The 18832-nt window shown below is 41.2% G+C and overlaps 3 protein-coding genes across 3 annotated transcripts; 1 reads left to right on the forward strand and 2 right to left on the reverse strand.

Moving 5' to 3' along the window:
* Nucleotides 1-363: 363 nt before the first annotated feature.
* LOC109157616 lies at nucleotides 364-1821 on the reverse strand. Its single transcript, XM_019305466.1, has one exon. The coding sequence runs from the start codon at nucleotides 1819-1821 to the stop codon at nucleotides 364-366; it is 1458 nt and encodes a 485-aa protein (XP_019161011.1).
* A 696-nt stretch (nucleotides 1822-2517) lies between these two features.
* Nucleotides 2518-2967, reverse strand: LOC109157617. The gene has a single exon (XM_019305467.1). The coding sequence runs from the start codon at nucleotides 2965-2967 to the stop codon at nucleotides 2518-2520; it is 450 nt and encodes a 149-aa protein (XP_019161012.1).
* Nucleotides 2968-13982: 11015 nt separating this feature from the next.
* Nucleotides 13983-14762, forward strand: LOC109157618 (uncharacterized mitochondrial protein AtMg00810-like). Its single transcript, XM_019305470.1, has one exon. It carries the CDS (start codon nucleotides 13983-13985, stop codon nucleotides 14760-14762), a length of 780 nt encoding a protein of 259 aa, XP_019161015.1.
* Nucleotides 14763-18832: the final 4070 nt, after the last annotated feature.

Here is an 18832-nt window from a genome sequence, read left to right on the forward strand (position 1 = left end):
ATGGAAAAGGAGAAAGTGAAGCACTTTCCCCCTATAACATCATATTCCTTTATATACATCTCTTTTGAGACTCATAAGAAATATTAGCCACTGGAATTCCTATGCAAACACAGATATACAAACTCGACTCAAATATAATAACTACATAAATGCAAGTCGGGTAAAGAGCATCCGCATACCTATCGCGCACTTGAGCCTGTCCCACCCGTGTCGAGGGCAACACACACTTGTATATTGAGTTCTTGTTGCTTTGGTAACATGGACTCGATCTACAAATTTGGGCTCTTTGATACGCTAAGCCAATTCAACTGACCAATATATCGAACATAATACTCGACCATCAGTCACTACATAATGCAAATTTCAGATTTTCATCAAATCCCGCTGGGAGCCATGCTGCTCCGGATGCTTAAAGCTGGTTAGATATACTTGAGACTGAATGATCGTCTGGCCAATTTTAAACCCCGGAACAATTGTGAAACCGACCTTGGGCCTAGTTTTACCCAAAAAGAAGGTGCTTTTCCTTGTAATGTCTTCCATGTACACCATCGAGAAATCAACCCCTCCCTCCACTTGGAAGATCTTTACCACGGGATTAAACGAAAACGCTAGCTTGTGAAGCAGCCATATCGAACTCGCCATCCTAACAAACAACTCATAGAATACGCTCAACGATCTCCAAGAATCCAATACGACTTCCTTCTGATCCATGTTGCTAAAGATGGATGATTCCATCGTGGGATGGATCAGTTGCTCATACTTCTTCTCGCAAAACTTTGAAAAACCAGAATTTGGATTCTTTTGCAAGACATCCATTGGATTACATGAGACATGCTCGATTAATTGTCTCAGATAACCATTTTCACCACCACAAACCAAGCCATTACCATTGCAAACATTGTTGTCATCAAGTATACCGAAATCATCCTTATCGAAACCTCGGAATATCTCCAAACAAACATAAGACAGAAATGTGTATTTCTCATGCCCATTTTCCGCATAATTAACACCAGGATAAACTGAACTTGCAGCCTGCCCTAGATCCCACCCAGCTTTTTTCATCAATTCCAGTAATAACTTGCTAAAACAATGCACAGACTTTAATGAATCCCGCAACATTAACTCAAAAACACGAATTGTTAACAACACATCTATGCTATTACTCAAATTTTCTGTTCTAACCCCTAACTTTCTGGATAAACTGGTATTAGTGTCATGAATTTTATCTAACTTCTTCCTTAAAATCAAAACTTCATCGTCCTTAGACTCAATATCAGACTGTAATTGATTTACCATGGTCTCCAAAGCCCTGAGCTTGCTCTGATTCTCTTGCACCTGAAACTCCAAAACCGACCCAACCGGAAAATATTCAAGATTACAGCTAGGGTGCTTCTTGAAACTCCTATACAAATTCCTGATTTCAGTCAATTTCTGAAGAATCGACACCAGAGCTTTGTCAGCTGATTCAATGGCCTTCTCATCGAAAGGCACGTGGGCCATTTGGAGCTGGAGATACGAGGCTTCAAACGATGAAACGTTGGCGAAGAGCGAAGAAACGAGGGCATTGGTGAACTGGGCTTTCGCCGTAGGGTCCGGAGACGGCGGGTACTTGCAGGAATCGGGCTTGATAACCACCACTTTCTGATCCGTAATGAACTCCTCGGCGGAATCGAGGAGGGTGTAGACGTCGGCGTCGGCGGCGGCGGAAGTTTCCTCGTCGGCGAAGAGCTCGAACGTCTTGGCCTTGAAGGCGTGGGCGAATTTCTGGAACATCTCGGAGATTTGCGGAGGCTTTGCTGCTCCTTCCACCACCTCTGGCATCTCTCTCAGCTCCTATATATATACATATATATAAATTTCACGGCTAGAGAGAGAAAGGAGGGATCAGACGAAGCAAATGCCTAGCTTTTGCTTGTGATCGGAGAAAGGTAGAACTTAATTGGACCGAGAAGTGTGAAATTGTCTGGGAGAGAGAGAGAGAGGTGTGGGGAGTGGGAGCAGAGCGGTGGTTTGGGATGACTTAGAAGGAAGGTATGTGTGTGACAGTGTGAAACAGAGGGAGTCTTTTCCCTTTTCACTGAACGAAAATTATACTCTTTTTTTTTTTTTTTTTTTTTTTTTTGGAGAAATAAAGCAGATACATTAACTTAAATCTGACTACAGCACATTACAAAGAAAGTGAGGAGGGTTAGAAAACCACTCCGAACAACCAGACATAGAAAGGGACTGCTTAGCAATAGTGTGAGCTGTTCGATTCGCTGATCGTTTGGTAAAAGATAAACACACATGAGTAAAACAACTCAAAAGGTTTTTGATGTCACAAATAAGTAGTTGAAAGGAAGACTCTCCAATAGAGTGTTTGCAGCTTTGAACCACCTTTAGGGAATCTGTCTCAACCTGCACCTTGTTCAGATTTAAAGCTTTAATCCAGCTTAATGCCTCTCGTATCGCAGCAGCTTCCGCTTCTCTTGGTGTGTAGACACCACTTCTTTGGATACCTCTTGCCGCTACAAAGTTTCAATCCTCATCCCGGACGACGCAGCCGACACCCATCTTTGAGTTTGCCATGTCAATAGTTGCATCAACGTTTAACTTGAGAAAGCCTTGTTGAGGTTTGCTCCATTTGCCCTCCTCTTGGTCGCGACTCGTCGTAGACCCCGGTGGGTTATCTCTCGCCATCTTCCAATCATCTAAGAAAGTTCTAGCCTTGTTGAGTGTGGCAATGGCAGGTAGAATGTTCTTGTTGTTCCAGATTTTATCGTTTCGTTGCCTCCAAATTTCCCAGCAAATAGTGATAAAGAGGCCAAGATGAGTAAGGCTAAGATGAGGCATATTGATAGTGAACCAGTGCGTGAATGAACAGGTTGAAGAGGTAATGAAATTAAAGTCTACTGCCCTCCAGAGTTCCTTGGAGATCTTGCAATCCACGAACAGATGCCAGCTGGTTTCAAACTCTCCATTACACATGGGGCAAATATCTTCACAGTTTATTCTTCTTCTTCGTAGCATCTCTCATGTTGGAAGGCATTCATAACAAAGCTGCCATAAAAAAACTTTGATTTTTGGAGGGAGGTTAAGTTTCCAGATTGTTGTCCAAGTCTTCTTTTCTTCATGATTTAAAACCCCATTGAGAACCTTATAACAACTCTTCACCGAGAAAACTCCATCATCCTCAGGAGCCCAAATTACTTTGTCCTGGGACTCATGATTTGGCAAAGGAATCCTCAATATCAAATCAGCATCTCTATCATTGAAAATCGTTTTGATGATTTCCTCGTCCCAGCAATTCGCATTCAGATTTTTTAGGGAATCCACAGTTGCATTTTCCATTAAAGGATAAGGGAAGGAAGACACTCTTGGATTAGTCTTATCGGGTAACCACTTGTCCTTCCAAATATGAATAGAATCTCCCTTCCCCACTCTCCATCTGCTATGTTTCCTGATGATATCATGGGTCTCCCTAATGCTACTCCAAATAAAAGAAGGGTTAGAGCCTCTGCTTGCCTCCAGAAAAGATGAACAAGGGTAGTATCTAGCCTTGTAAACACGAGCAGCCAAAGAGTTTGGATGGTTGATAAGTCTCCAAGATTGCTTAGTGAGCATTGCCAAGTTAAAATTCCTTAGATTGCGAAAGCCTAATCCACCCCAATCTTTGGGAGTACATAATTTATCCCAGGATTTCCAACGAATACCATTGTTACTCCCACTGTGATTACCTCTCCACCAGTAAGTATTCATGATAATTTCAATCTTCTTGATAGTTTCTTTGGGAAGAAGAAATACACTCGTTGCATAAGAGGGAATTGCTTGGATGATACTCTTTAGAAGAACCTCTCTCCCAGCCTTAGAAAGTAATCTTTGATTCCAGCCTCTGATCCTCCCAATAATTTTATCCTTGATGAATCCCAAGATTTGCCTCTTGTTTCTTCCCACAACCATTGGTAAGCCCAAGTAATTTCCATTATCACCAACCATACTAACACCTAAAACAACACTTACTCTTTCCCTCATATCCTCTCCAACATTACCACTGAAACAAATAGAAGATTTGTTGAAATTGATAATATGTCCAGAGGCAGTAGCATATTGATTAAGGAGAGTTCTCAGGTTGACAGAATCAGTGAGATTGGCTTTAAAGAATATATAGCTGTCATCTGCAAATAGTAAGTGGGATATGGAAGGGGCTGATCTAGCCACAGAGATTCCATGAATCATGCCTTTTTTCTCAAACTCTCTTAACATAGCACTAAAACCTTCCGCAACAAAGAGGAATAAGTAAGGTGATATAGGATCGCCTTGACGGAGACCTCTTTTGGGAATGATGGGACCAATCTCCTCTCCCTCATTGAGCACAAAATATCCCGAAACCAAGCTTAATCATAACAGCTCGAAGCAAAAGCCACTCAACTCTGTCGTAAGCCTTGCTCATGTCAAGCTTAAGGGCCGCAAAACCAACCTTTTCTTGGTTTTTACGCTTCAAGAAGTGCTGCATCTCATAAGCCACCATAATGTTATCCGTGATAAGCCTTCCCGGAACAAAAGCACTCTGATTCTCAGATATTAGACAGTTCATGATGGGCTTTAATCTATTGGCTATGGCTTTAGTAAGGATCTTGTAGGCCACGTTGCAAAGTGCAATGGGTCTAAGATCAGCCATAGATTCAGGGATGGATTTCTTGGGAATTAAAACAATGTGAGTCTGATTTAAGTTCTTAGGGAGATGGCCAATGTTGAGAAATTCATTACACATAGAAACAATGCAACTTCCAACAATATCCCAGTAAGTATGAAAAAATCCAGGGTTCAAGCCATCAATACCTGGACTCTTATCCGGGTGCATTCCAAACGCCGCTGCTCTAACTTCCTCATTTGTAAACTTTCGCATGAGGGCTTCGTTCTCAGCTCTAGATACAATCGGATTAAGACACTGTAGGACAGAGCTTTGGTCACCTGCAGAGCTGTCAAAAAGATTAGTGAAATAGCTCTTGATAAGCTTATTCATCTCCTTTCCTTGCATAACCCAATCCCCATCAGAGTTCCGAAGTTTGGCGATGGTATTATTCCTGCGCCTTTGAGTGACCATATTGTGAAAGTATTTAGAATTTACATCTCCTCCTCTATACCAAAATAATTTTGCCCTTTGTCTCCAAAAGCAGTTTTGTTGCTCGAGTAATTGGAGAAAATCCTTTTGAGCAGCAGAGAAGTCAGATAGTCCACGAGCATCCACTTTAAACCTTAGCATTTCCATACATTTCCTAGCCAGATCAATATGTTGATTAAAATTCCCATAACCATTCTTCCCCCATTTCCAGATTGCGACACTGCATGACTCAAGTCTGGAAGAAAGATTATAACCTTCAGTACTCCTCCAACTCTGATTTACGATGGTTCTGCATTCCTCGTCTTTGACCCAATAATTTTCAAAACGGAACCTTCTCCTTCTCATTATCCGCACAGTCGGAATTGGCCATAAAGCAAGGGGTCGATGATCACTCAATGGAGCTTCAAAAGACACAGCCTTTGCATCACCAAAGATATCCAACCAGGCATTGTTAACAAGTATGTGATCCAGCTTCTCTCTAACCCAGTTAGGGCTGCCTCTACCTTTCTCCCAAGTGTACTGGTACCCCTGGAAGTCTAAATTTCTGAGGCCGCTATACTCCACTACATCATTAAAACCGCGAATACGCCACTGGGGTTGGGGATTAGGACCAATTTTCTCATTCTGGTTGAGAATATCGTTGAAGTCGCCTGCAAGCACCCAAGGTAGATTATTGACATTGGACAATCGCTTAAGCAAATCCCAAGAGAATCGCCTTCTGTTACTCTCTGGACACCCATAGAATCCGGTGTAGCGCCACACTTTAGAGGAATTATCTAAGATGACCGTAGAGTCAATGAAGTTTGCTGAGAAATTTGTGATTGAGACATCCACAGACTTCTTCCAGAATAATCCTAATCCTCCGCTTAACCCATTGCTTTCCACCACAAAAACATAATCAAAGCCCAATTTTAATTTAATTCCTTCCATTCTTTGAACACCTAATTTCGTTTCCATAAGAAATAAAATAAAAGGCTTTTTTAATTGGACTAAGTCCAATAGAACTTGAACTGTCTCTGAGTTGCCAAGCCCGCGACAGTTCCAAGATATAAGACACATTATGATAGGCGGGCCTGCGAAGCAGGTCCCGCCTCCAACAAGTTTTTTGAGACATCCACAACCATATTGTCCTGAACCAACTCAATAGCATCAGACTCCCCCGGCCCATCAATCTCCTTCCTTTTCCTTGGTTGTTCATGGGTTGAGGGATATGGGCTTGTCAATATGGGCTCTTCGTGTCCAATATTTGTAGTATGTCGCAAAATGGCCCAGATAGATTGAGGGTCAACATTCAATTGGAAAGGATGTTCAGAGTCTTGACCTGTGGATAAAGCCTCGACCTGCTGCGTTAAATGTGCACTGTGGTTATTGTCGTTATACTCTGAATCACCATTAATGCCTTCCTCAGACGACATTTGAAATGTTTCCTTGTTTGATGATAAACTTTGCTTCTGACCATCTGCAGCATTACCCATAGCACTGCCACCTTCCTTATCAGTGCACTTACGAGGGCGCTCCAGAACGACCCATTGTTGTGCAATCGGCGGGGGCTGCCTCCTACCGGTAGCTCTCATTTCCGGTCCAAATAATCTCTCTGGCGGTGGTGATTCAATAAGTTTCCGACAGTGTTTATCAGCGTGGCCTATAATGCCACACAGGAAGCAAAATGAGGGTAGTCTCTCATATTTGAAATCTACCCACGTAGCTTCACTCTTGGGGGGTTTTACCTTCATTCTTTTTCTCAAAGGGCGGGTAATATCAATCCCAATCCGTATGCGTATGAATGCTCTCTAAGTTCCATCTATCTGACCCATGTCTGTCTTCCTAGGAGAGAGAGAGAGAGAGAGAGAGAGAGAGAGGTCGGTGTGGGGAGTGGGAGGAGAGCGGTGGTTTGGGATGACTTAGAAGGAAGGTATGTGTGTGACAGTGTGAAACAGAGGGAGTCTTTTCCCTTTTCACTGAACGAAAATTATACTCTCTTCATCCTATTTTGTTTGTCAAGAGTTCTAATGTACTTTTCAAATATTACTTTCTGATGTGACGGATTTGATAAGCTATTTTTTTTTATGTGAATCTTAATACATGTGTTTACATCAAAATTTTATATGTGAAAATAAAAGTTAGAGTATAAAATAAAAGTATACATAATATTTTTCTATGTTTAATTCAATTTTTTGTAATATTAAGTATAATATTAGTATATGAAATTTATATATTTAAGAACTACATTAAAAATATTATTAAACACACAAAATTAAATTTAAAAACAATTAAAAACAACTAAAGAAAATAATTTTTTGGGGCACTAGTGATGGAAAACAGAAACGGCATTAGGCTTCTTGAAGTAAAGTTTGCTTGCCCCCAGAAGGGCAAATTATGCTATGGAATCGTGTCCACTTTGCAAGTAGACATGGTTCCACGGCATAACAATTGCCCCAGAAGAGGATGGTTTGGGAGTTCGTTGCTTGACTTCGATTCAGCTTGGTTACTCCGCGAAGATTTGTTTCAATTTCAAACAAGGAGGTTCCTTATGGAGTGTGTTCATGCGGGCTCGCTATACCGAGCGTTTGTCCAGAGCTTCTGGCTCTCTAACTTGGCGGCGTATGCAAGTGGTGGCAGATTTTGTAGAGGAAAACACAACTCAAGTAGTTGGAGATCTTGTTTGGATGCCTTCCTCTTCTGGTAATTTCTCTTTCTCCTCGGCTTATGACTGCTTTCGACCAAGTGCGAGATTAACGTTATCGTCATATTGTATCCGGGGTGGGGGGATACCTTCTAAGGTATCTGTCTTCATGTGGAAACTTTTGAGGAGGCTTCTCCCTTTCCCAGATGTGATAGAGCGTTTTGAGGAGGCTTCTCCCTTCGTCGCCGTCATGCTTCAAATTTGTTATTCCCTCCGTCCCAAATTAGTTGTCTCATTTGCTTTTTGCACGCTTTTTAAGGAATTAAAGTAAATGCTATGTATTTTCCAATTATGCCCTTCACATTTTCACTTTTGGAAATAAAAGCAATAAAGAAAGCAAAAGACATAAGGGTACTTTGGAAAAAGTAGAATGATGGTGATGTTCAATTTTAGAAAAAGGACAACATTTTGGGACAAACTAAAAAGGAAAGTAAGACATGTAAAATGGGACAGAGGGCTACTTTCCACAGGTCTGGTCGCCTGTTTTTTTGAACCTCCGCGTAGGACGGTTATTTGGGTTAAAGGGCTTGCGCCACCTACAGGGCGTTTGAAGCTTAATACTATGTTATGCTCTCGGCTAATGGCGTGGCAGGTGGCGCTTGTCTGAGGGATTCTCATGGTTTTATTATTGCTGGCCTTTGTTTCCCATTGGATGCTACATCAGCTCTTGAGGCGGAAGCCTTGTCTGTGCGCTGTGTAGACTACAAATAAAAAATATATTATTTATGTACATAAAGTATATTATTTAAAAATATATTATTTGAGTACTGAAAGTATATTAATTTGTATGTTATCAAATAATGTACATTCAATACACAAATAATATAGTTTTTGTATATTAAAAATATTATTTTATTCAGAAAAAAATATTATTTGAGTGCTGAAAATACATTATTTTGTATAATGTACACTTAGTACACAAATAATGTATTTTTAGTATATTAAAATGTACTCCATCCATCCCATTTTATGTGTCTGGTTCGGTTAACGAGGTTTGACTGAAGTTATTTTAATTCAATTTTTTAATATTAAGTTTAGAATTAGTACACAAAATTTGTATATTTAGAAACTACACTAAAAGTACTATTAAACACAAAAATCAAATTTAAAAATAAGTAAAAAAAAATACTAAAGAAAATAAACAAAGAAGAAAGAATTGTTTTGACTAATGAATAGTAAGTATGACAGATAAAATGAGACAGATGGAGTATATTTTTATGGTCCACATAATATTGTGTGACTCACGGTCCACGTAATAATTTACCCGTAAGTATCAATATACTTAACCAATTCAAATCCCTCTTGTTTAAACCAACATTTTTATAGCCCTTATGATTGATCTCAATGTTAAGGCCATGATCTTTTGATTTACATGTAACTATTTAAAGGTGTGTTTTGAGTGAAGTTTATCTTGTGATTTTAATTGAATAAACAATCTTGTACATAATTTTGAGACATTGTGGTGGGTCTTAATGTTATTATGGTCATGATCTTTCACTTTATTAAAATATATAATGATTAAATTTATGGCGTGAGTACAAAATATTTTCTTATTTAAATAAGTTGTGTGGTCCTATAATGTGGCTGAATTTGGGGCAGCAATTTAATCTTATATTATGGGTGAACATTTTATTGGAATTGGAATTCTCTTAAAAAAAATAAAATTTATTGGAATTGGAATTGTTAACGGTAAAGTGGAGAAAGAGCTAGGGTGACAGGGAGCATGGCTTTCGTTGCGGTGACAGTGGCCGACCGGTAAAAGAAGCACTTTGATGCAAAGTTGACCGACTCTAATCATTAGTACTGTGGTATTTGTTTGTTGCCGTTTCTATATTATTATTACTCCGTATTTTTTCTTTTGTATTGTTTAATACGGAGTAAATAGTAAAATAAATTCTAGAGACTAGGGTGTTTGGGTTCAGATTCGCCAGTATTTATATATTCATATTCACACTCCAGTGAGGGTCTTAAAGAGATTATTTAATTCCACTTGTGATAATATATATAAAGGGAAATTGCACTTTTTCCCCTTGTGTTGTTGTTTATTAATAATACATTTTTTTTCTGTGTTATTTGTGTAACCATTTTATCCCCTTCAATTGTTTTTGAAGTGGCTATTTTCCCCCCTTTCCGTTAAGTAAGTGTTAGGGTTGTTAAATATGAGGGTAAAAATGACATTTCACTTATTATTATTATTATTATTATTATTATTATTATTATTATTATTATTATTATTATTATTATTATTATTATTATTGGACGACCCCACCCAACGCCCTAATATACTGCAATACTCCGCGCCCTAAAATGCACAGTTATATTGCAAACCAAATTCATTAATAATAATAATAATAATAATAATAATAATAATAATAATAATAATAATAATAATAATAATAATAATAATTCCCACCCAACGCCCTAATATACTGCAGTACTCCACGCCTAAAATGTACCGTTATATTGCAAACCAAATTCATTAATAATAATAATAATAATAATAATAATAATAATAATAATAATAATAATAATAATAAGTGAAATGTCATTTTTACCCTCATATTTAACATCCCTAACACTTATTTAACGGAGAGGGGGAAAAATAGCCACTTCAAAAACAATTAAGGGGGATAAAGTGGTTACATAAACAACACAGGGAGAAAATGTGCTATTAGTAAACAACACAGGGGGAAAAAGTGTCATTTTCCCTATATATAATTGAATTGTTATGCGATATTCGTTAACCTTCAGGATTTAATCTTCGGTGATCTTTGGTAAATTGATTGTTACGTCAAAAGCTAGAACAAGGAAAAATAGAGAGAGAGAGAGAGAATCAGAAATCGTAATACAGAGTGCAAAGGGAAAATTCGAGAAATTCTCATTCATCCACTTCAACTGTAGAACATAATACAATACAATATATATTCTCCTACAAACCAGGAGAAATAACAAACCACTACCAAATAATGGCCACATAATTAATACTTCATAACACTCCCCTTAGACATTATATTCCCCTGATCATGCTGTTAGTGATGTTATTATTATTGTTATTATTTATTATTATTATTATGTTACATAGTTGTGTATTAGTTGATTTAGTCCTGTATGGCTTTTCTAATAGTTAGGAGTTATTTCAGCTTTGCATCTCCTTTACTATTGTAATCGTTCTTCTGTTAGAACTGAATGAAAGAGTTACGTTTATCTAGTATCAGTTAGCCATCGATCCGCAATCCCTTTCCTCTCTCCTTTTTTCCCCGATTGCCGTCCGATCACCATGTCCACCAATTCCTCAGAAAGAACCGTCACCACCACCCCAACCTCTGCTCCGGCCACCACCCACGCCAATCTCTCCTCCGCCCACCACTATGTTTCCATAAAACTGACCTCTCACAATTACTTATTCTGGAGGACACAACTCGTTCCTTTCCTCCGAGGCCAAGAATTGCTCGGCTTCGTAGACGGCGATACACCGTGTCCACCGGCGACTGTCGCAGTGCCACCACCCTCCGGCGAATCAGACTCGGCTGCTGCGACGGTTACCTACGGCCCAAACCCTGCTTACAAGGCATGGATTAAACAGGATCAATCGATCCTATCTCTCCTCATATCCTCACTTTCAGACGAAGTCATGTACCTTGCGGTAGGCCGGAGCACGTCGCGTGAAGTATGGGAGTCGATCACTGCGGCTCTGGGTTCTTCGACACGTGCTCGAACCTTGAATCTGTTAGGCCAGTTTCAATCGATTCGGCAGGGCAACCATTCGACAGCAGAGTATTTGGGCAGAGCGTAGTTGATCGTGGAAGCTTTGGCGTTGGCAGGTCGGCCATTGTCTCTTGATGAGCAGAACATGTACGTGTTCAGGGGGTTACGTCTGGAATTCCGGGCAATGGCTGCTTCGTTAACTGTTACAGGTACACCTATTACCATACCTCAGCTTCTGGACTACCTACAGGCGCACGAGTTCATCATCAGTGATGAGATTCCGGCGACCAGTGATGGAGGTATTGGTGGTCCTACCGCTATGTACGCTGGGCGAGGACGCCAGCAGTCCGGTGATGGTGGCGCCGGCGGGCACTCTCGCGGCGGACAGAACCGAGGGCGGCATGGCCGGGGTCGTGGTGGCTCCGGTCGTGGCAGAGGAGGCGCACCCCGCTGTCAGATATGCCGTTCGCACGGACATACGGCAGTCTATTGCTATAAGAGGTATTCCCCGCAACCGCCGGCGCAGGCCAACATTGTAGTCGCCGGCGATGATGCTGCAGCAGCTCCGGCAGAGTCCTGGTATCCGGACACAGGAGCGACGGCTCACGCTACACCGGCGGCATCTATGTTGTCTCACTCTGAAGAGTATAATGGCGGTGATGTTTTGCGAGTCGGGAACGGCACAGGTTTGAGAATTTCACGAGTTGGCCATGCGTCTATTCCATCCCAATTTAAACCGTTATCTTTATCAAATATTTTACATGTGCCTAACCTGTCTGTTCCTCTCTTATCTGTCCATCGTTTTACTAATGAAAACGGTGTCTTTTTTGAGTTTCACAAGGATTGTTTTGTTGTGAAGGATTCCGCCACCAAAACGATTCTACTTAGGGGACCCGCCTCGGGTGGATTATACAAGCTACCGGTGTCACAAAAACATTTCGCGTTCATAAGTTCCCGGGCCAACCCAGGGGTGTGGCATCGTAGATTGGGTCACCCGCATGATCAAGTTCAGAGTCGTGTTCTTCGTACTGTTCCGGTCACCAAAAATAAGTCCCAGGCGTCGGGCTCGTGTACGGCATGTCATCTCGGAAAATCATCTCGGTTTCCGTTAGATAGAGTTGTGTTATCTAGTCAAAATGTATTAGATTTGCTGTACACTGACATTTGGGGCCCGGCCCCCGTTATTTCTGCGTCGGGTTTTCGTTACTTTTTATTATTTGTAGATGATTACTCGCGTTTTTGCTGGTTTTATCCATTAAGGCTAAAATCAGACATCTATAAAACTTTTGAGTGCTTTCATGTGATGGTAGAATGGCAATTCTCGCGTTCTATCAAGTCAATTCAATCGGACTTAGGGGGTGAGTATCAAAAACTCCATAAAACATTCCAATCCCTAGGCATAGTTCATAGGCAATCTTGTGCCTACACACATGAACAAAATGGCAGGGTTGAGCGCCGTAATCGACACATAGTCGAAACTGGGTTAGCTCTACTTGCCGAAGCCTCAGTACCATTACAATACTGGGACTATGCCTTTGAAACAGCAAGTTGTCTTATAAATTATCTACCCTCTTCAGCCTTGCAGTTCATAAGTCCATACACCAAATTACATAAAGTACCACCCCCATACACATTCTTGCGAGTCTTTGGGTGCCGATGTTATCCACATCTACGGCCCTACAATCGTCACAAAATAGAGTATCGGTTAGCCCCGTGTGTATTCCTAGGTTACCCACCGTCCTTTAGGGGATATAGATGCATGGACCTAACGAGTGGAAAACTCTTTATCTGTCGTCATGTCCGGTTTGACGAAACCACCTTTCCTTTTGCAGGTTTACCTGATACAGCTACACCGCAGACTACTTCAGGTCCTGCCCCCTGGGCGTCCGGGCCTATAGTCTCTTCTGATATGCAGCAGCCTGTACCATAAGGGCCTGTCCTGCTAAGTCCGGAGCCCACTCCCTTAGCTCGGGATAGCCCGGTTCTAGCTATACAGGCACCTCCCGCACGGAGGGGTCGCAGGGCTCGCACTCAGCCTCCAGAAAGAGGTCATGTCATGCGACTGCGACACATGACTCGGGGCACTGGGAGGAATTCCAAGCCCTGACTGTCACTACTGATCCGACTTGTTACTCCCAAGCTGTTGGGCATCCACATTGGCGAGATGCAATGGATCAAGAATTTAATGCTTTGCTACATAATAACACCTGGTCTCTAATCCCGGCTGCACCAAATATGAATGTCATCGGGTGTAAATGGGTATTCCGCACCAAACGCAAAGCCGATGGTACAGTTGAGCGTTACAAGGCACGCCTCGTAGCCAAAGGGTTCAATCAGGTAGCAGGGGAAGACTTCTTTGACACCTTCAGCCCTGTTGTTAAACCTACAACCGTTCGCCTGCTGTTTTCCATTGCCGTGTCGCGTAGTTAGACTCTACGTCAGCTTGATGTTCACAATGCCTTTCTTAATGGCCACCTTGTTGAGACTGTGTACATGAAGCAGCCACCAGGCTATGAAGACCCTACGCATCCTAACTACGTGTGTCATCTGCAACGCTCTCTCTATGGCTTAAAACAAGCACCCCGGGCTTGGTTTAAACGTCTCCATGATTATTTACTATCAGCTGGTTTCTCCGCCTCCAAGACGGATGTCTCACTTTTTCACTACTCGAGTGGTACATCACGGGTATTCCTCTTGGTCTATGTGGATGATATCATAATGATGGGAAACGACTCGGCCTTAATTGACACTTTGCTCAGACAGTTATCCACTGCTTTTAAAATTCGCAATCTTGGTACTCCGGGGTTCTTTCTTGGTATCGAGACTCTAACAACCGATAGTGGCTTATTACTTACTCAGCGGCGTTACATGCATGATATTTTGCAGCGAGCTGGGATGACGGACTGCAAACCTCTGGCTACTCCAGCAGCTGTGACTAAGGCCGTTACACCATCAGACGAACCGTACGACAATCCAACTCAGTATAGGCGACTTGTTGGGGCGCTACAGTATCTCACCATTACTCGCCCGGATCTTTCTTACGCGGTTAACCGCCTTTGTCAGTTTATGCACTCACCGACGGTCGATCATTACGGGGTTTTGAAACGAGTCTTACGGTATATCAAGGGCACTCTGGAATGCGGGCTACGTCTGTCACCATCGACCTCCACAACTATTCACGCCTTCTCGGACTCCGACTGGGCTGGGTGTCCTGTCGACAGAAAAAGCACAAGTGGGTATGCTGTCTTCTTAGGTTCTAATCTTGTTTCTTAGCTCTCTCGGAAGCAGCGTACCGTTGCCCGCTCCTTGACTGAAGCTGAGTATAAAGCCCTAGCCGATGTCTCTGCAGAAGTTACTTGGATTGTGTCTCTACTTCGGGAAATTGGTTTGCACACCGGCGAGCCGGCTACCTTGTGGTGTGACAACCTGGGCGCCACATATCTTTGCGCTAATCCCATTTTTCACGCCAGGACTAAACATATTGAAATTGACTTCCACTTTGTCCGGGACAGGGTCGCTGCTGGGAACTTCATAGTTAATTTTGTGTCCACTAAAGATCAGCTGGCAGATGTCTTCACTAAACCATTGCCTGCATCAAGGTTCTCTATGCTCCGTGACAAGCTCAACATTGTCTCTCACCACTCTTGAGCTTGAGGGGGTGTGTTAGTGATGTTATTATTATTGTTATTATTTATTATTATTATGTTACATAGTTGTGTATTAGTTGATTTAGTCCTGTATGACTTTCCTAATAGTTAGGAGTTATTTCAGCTTTGCATCTCCTTTACTATTGTAATCGTTCTTCTGTTAGAACTGAATGAAAGAGTTACGTTCATCCATGCCTTGTTAAAAATCATGCTAGGAAAACCTTGTGGGAAAAACCTAGTCAAGGAAAAGAGTACACAATGTATGTATAATCATGTGTTATAAGGGTTGCCTCAAAAAACCTTTATGCTAAGAAAATCCAGTGAGAAAAACTTAGCTAAAGGAAAATGAGTACAACCATAAACTAATCATAAACCTTCAGGGTATAATCTTCTTAACATTACTATACCATAATCATGCCTCGTTAAAAACCTCACTAGAAAAACCCGGTGGGAAAAACTCATTGAGGAAAAGAGTACATGATATGAGTATTCATCTGTTGAACTAGCTTCCTCAAAAAAACCTTTAATTATGAAAATAATATCAAAACTTAATCAAAGGAAAAAAGAGTACAGCTGTTGATCTTCAGGACCCATTCTTCAAGATTGATCCATGTAAAATGATACTCCCCCTCAAGATAACAATCTTCAAATCCCACACACAAAATATATTTTCAAAAAATTGTAGGAATAGATTGTCACTAGAGTGTATATCTTGCACAATAATTTTGTGATTCTTCTAGAGCTCATATAGGTTGAATTTTGATGCTATATATGATTTGTCAAATATTCTTTAACATACTCACATGTGTGCAACACAAGCATTATTGTCCTCATTTAGGACATTGGGGGTAATTCATTGTTTAACAAGTTTGGGATTTGGCATCACATGGATAAAAACAAATAGACAGTTCTGACACCCCGTAAATCCAAACTCTAATCAAGGATTAATTAGAGAATTAATCCTAGTCTCCTTGTTAATTTATTCCTAAAATCTTGAAAATTCAATAGTCGAAGGACTAGAATTTGACTACTCAATCAAGGTCAAAGGGTTGTACCTTATGCTTATTGGGTTGTTCCCTTGTTTCCTTACTCTTCCAACTTTAGTAAGGGCAAAGGTGTCTTTCTACCTAAAGTTTGTGCTTCAAGCTAAACTAGCAACATCTCTTCATTTCTTCCACCAACAATCTAAACACAAAATCTCTACCTTCTCTATAAGGATTAGTAGCTTCTTCTCCAAGCTAAAATTTGGGCATCATAAATCTTGCAAGTTGTCTTCCAAGATTCCTACTTTCCTAATCTTGAGCATAGGGCAGGGTAAGATCCTTGATCCTTTGGTGATTTTAACCTCCTTTTAGATGTCTTTTTCTAAAAATAGAATCTTTGTTGTCTTTTGGTTTGTTTATGAAGTTGGTGTGGAAGAGCAACTTTAGGAGAAGCTTTCTAAGGGTGAGAAAGTGAAGTTTTAGGCTACAAAGGTAACCCATGCTTTACAAAAACTATTTTCTTACTTATATGATGATTTCTTGGCTTCTACTGGTGATTATTGTGTTGATTTGTGAGATTTGATGCACTGTCTTGTGGTAATGCATGTTTAGAGCTTGTTCTTAGGGTTCTTGAATGCCATTGCTTGGCTATTTCTTGGGTTCAAGTCATATTGTTGTATTGTGTGAGATTTTGGGTGTTTTGGACTTGAATTTGGACTTGTTGAAAATCCTCGAAGGGATTATTTTGGAGTACAGGGTGTACCCGCGGGCGGAACGGCGGGCAGGGCACCACCCGCCGCCCCACTCGCGGGGAACAAGGTGTCGTGGGCTTGGTACCCGTGGGCGGAACCATGGGTGGTTGTCCACCCGTGGCCCCACCCGCGGGGAACATGTATGTTGGTTGGCGGGGATTTGTTCCCCGTGATTCTTTTGACTCGGTATTGATGTTTTGACCTCCCGATGTTATTTTATTGGGCTATTTGTGAGTCTTCTTGATGTTTCGTATGTCTAGAACGGTGTGTTAGGAATCCATGTAGGATTTGGTGTCTTGAATCGTGCTAACAACTTTGTGATTCGTTGGACTAATGATGAGTCCTGAATGTTCTATGGAACTACTTCTGGTTTACCCGTTTGATAAGCATGCTAGTTTGATGTTGTAATGCTAGTGTGTGAAGTTTTTTCCTTCCTATTGAGATTGGCAACTTGTGTTGACCATCGTTTGGTGTCGGATTATGATCCTTCGTTGTTGAGTATGGTTTCATATCTTTGTTGTGATCCATTGATTGATTTCTATGATGTGAACGTATGTAATCGTTGTACCCTTTGATAGATACTTGATTAAGGTTATTGTGGAACCTTAGTCTTCTTGGTAATGATGATGACTTGTGTGACTATGAATGAAATTGGTGGTGTGACCTGAGCGTAGGCTCATATGTAGGTGGTTGTGTGAATGAAATGAATAGTACCCTCGTGTACTCATATGTAGGTGGTATGTTAGAGGCTATGTTGGAGGGGGGACGACTGTCCCTGGCGCTATAAGGTTGGACTCAGAAGTACAGGGTGGCACTCGGAGGTAATGGTTGGAACTGAAATAAGGCCGGGGGTAGCCATAAGGTTGGAACAGGGCATAAGGTTGGAACTATGAAACTTGTGACATGTAGTTGTCACTGTGGCATGTAGTTGCCAATGTGTGAATGTGTATTCTTTGCTAATGAGCATGTCTTGATGTATTCTACTTTGTGATCAGTAGAATGCATCTCGAGTTGTATTGGTTACAGTTGGTATTCTTGTCTTGTTGATTTCGTAAGGATGTTGATTTTCCTTTCCTTTGAGAGTGTGAATGAGTCTTTGAATTTGATTTCTCTCTATGGCTTTTGAAATGATATATACTGTATTCTGTTTCGAAAATGGTTTTGACTTATACTTATCTATATATGCTATTTAACGCGTATTGATGGGTTACCAGCAATGTTCGCTGACCGGGTGTCATCCCCATGTTATGTTTTCCTTGTTCTACAGGTTTTGAGTAGAGACCGAGAGCGCTAGACTGGAGCTTAGATAGTTTTATCCTTTGTCTAGACATTATGTTTAGAGCGGCCTGTGTGCCTTAACTCTTTAGATTATGTTGATTGTATGGTTTAGTTTTTCCGCCTGTGCATCTTTAGCAGTTAAGATGTGGCATAATGCCCTCATATAGACATGCTTCCGCTTAATGTTTATCGATGTTTAGACTGTTTATCTCTTGTTTTTAAGTTTTAAAAATATGGTAAAATCGGGAGTGTTATAGTTGGTATCAGAGCCTAGGTTTGAGCCTAGGATGTTAGAGTCTAGACTTGAAGAAGTTAAGTGTGGTTTGAGACCCTAAGATGACTTTAAGTATCTAAGTGTTTAGGACTTAGGACATCTAGGACGCGTGTTGAGCTGTGTGTTGTTTACCGTTTATTCTGTTTGCCTTGTTGTTTCTGTTTAGCTTTAGCGTTCTTGTAGTTAGCGCCAGGTATGGGTGCGCTGTTTGTTTGTGCCTGCCGTAACCCTGTTGTTTCTGTAGAAGTTTCTTCATGGCTCCGCCTCGTCACCGCGCTCGTACGCCCGAGACACCAACCAACGAGCAGCTGGCTCAGAACTTGCAACATCTGACGCAGACCATGCCGACCCTGAGTGAAGCTCTTCTGCACAACAACATCCTGCTTCTCCACCGCAGCCTGTCGGGCAT

This window comes from Ipomoea nil, unplaced genomic scaffold, assembly GCF_001879475.1.
Source record: "Ipomoea nil cultivar Tokyo-kokei standard unplaced genomic scaffold, Asagao_1.1 scaffold2791, whole genome shotgun sequence".
Lineage (NCBI taxonomy): Eukaryota > Viridiplantae > Streptophyta > Magnoliopsida > Solanales > Convolvulaceae > Ipomoea > Ipomoea nil.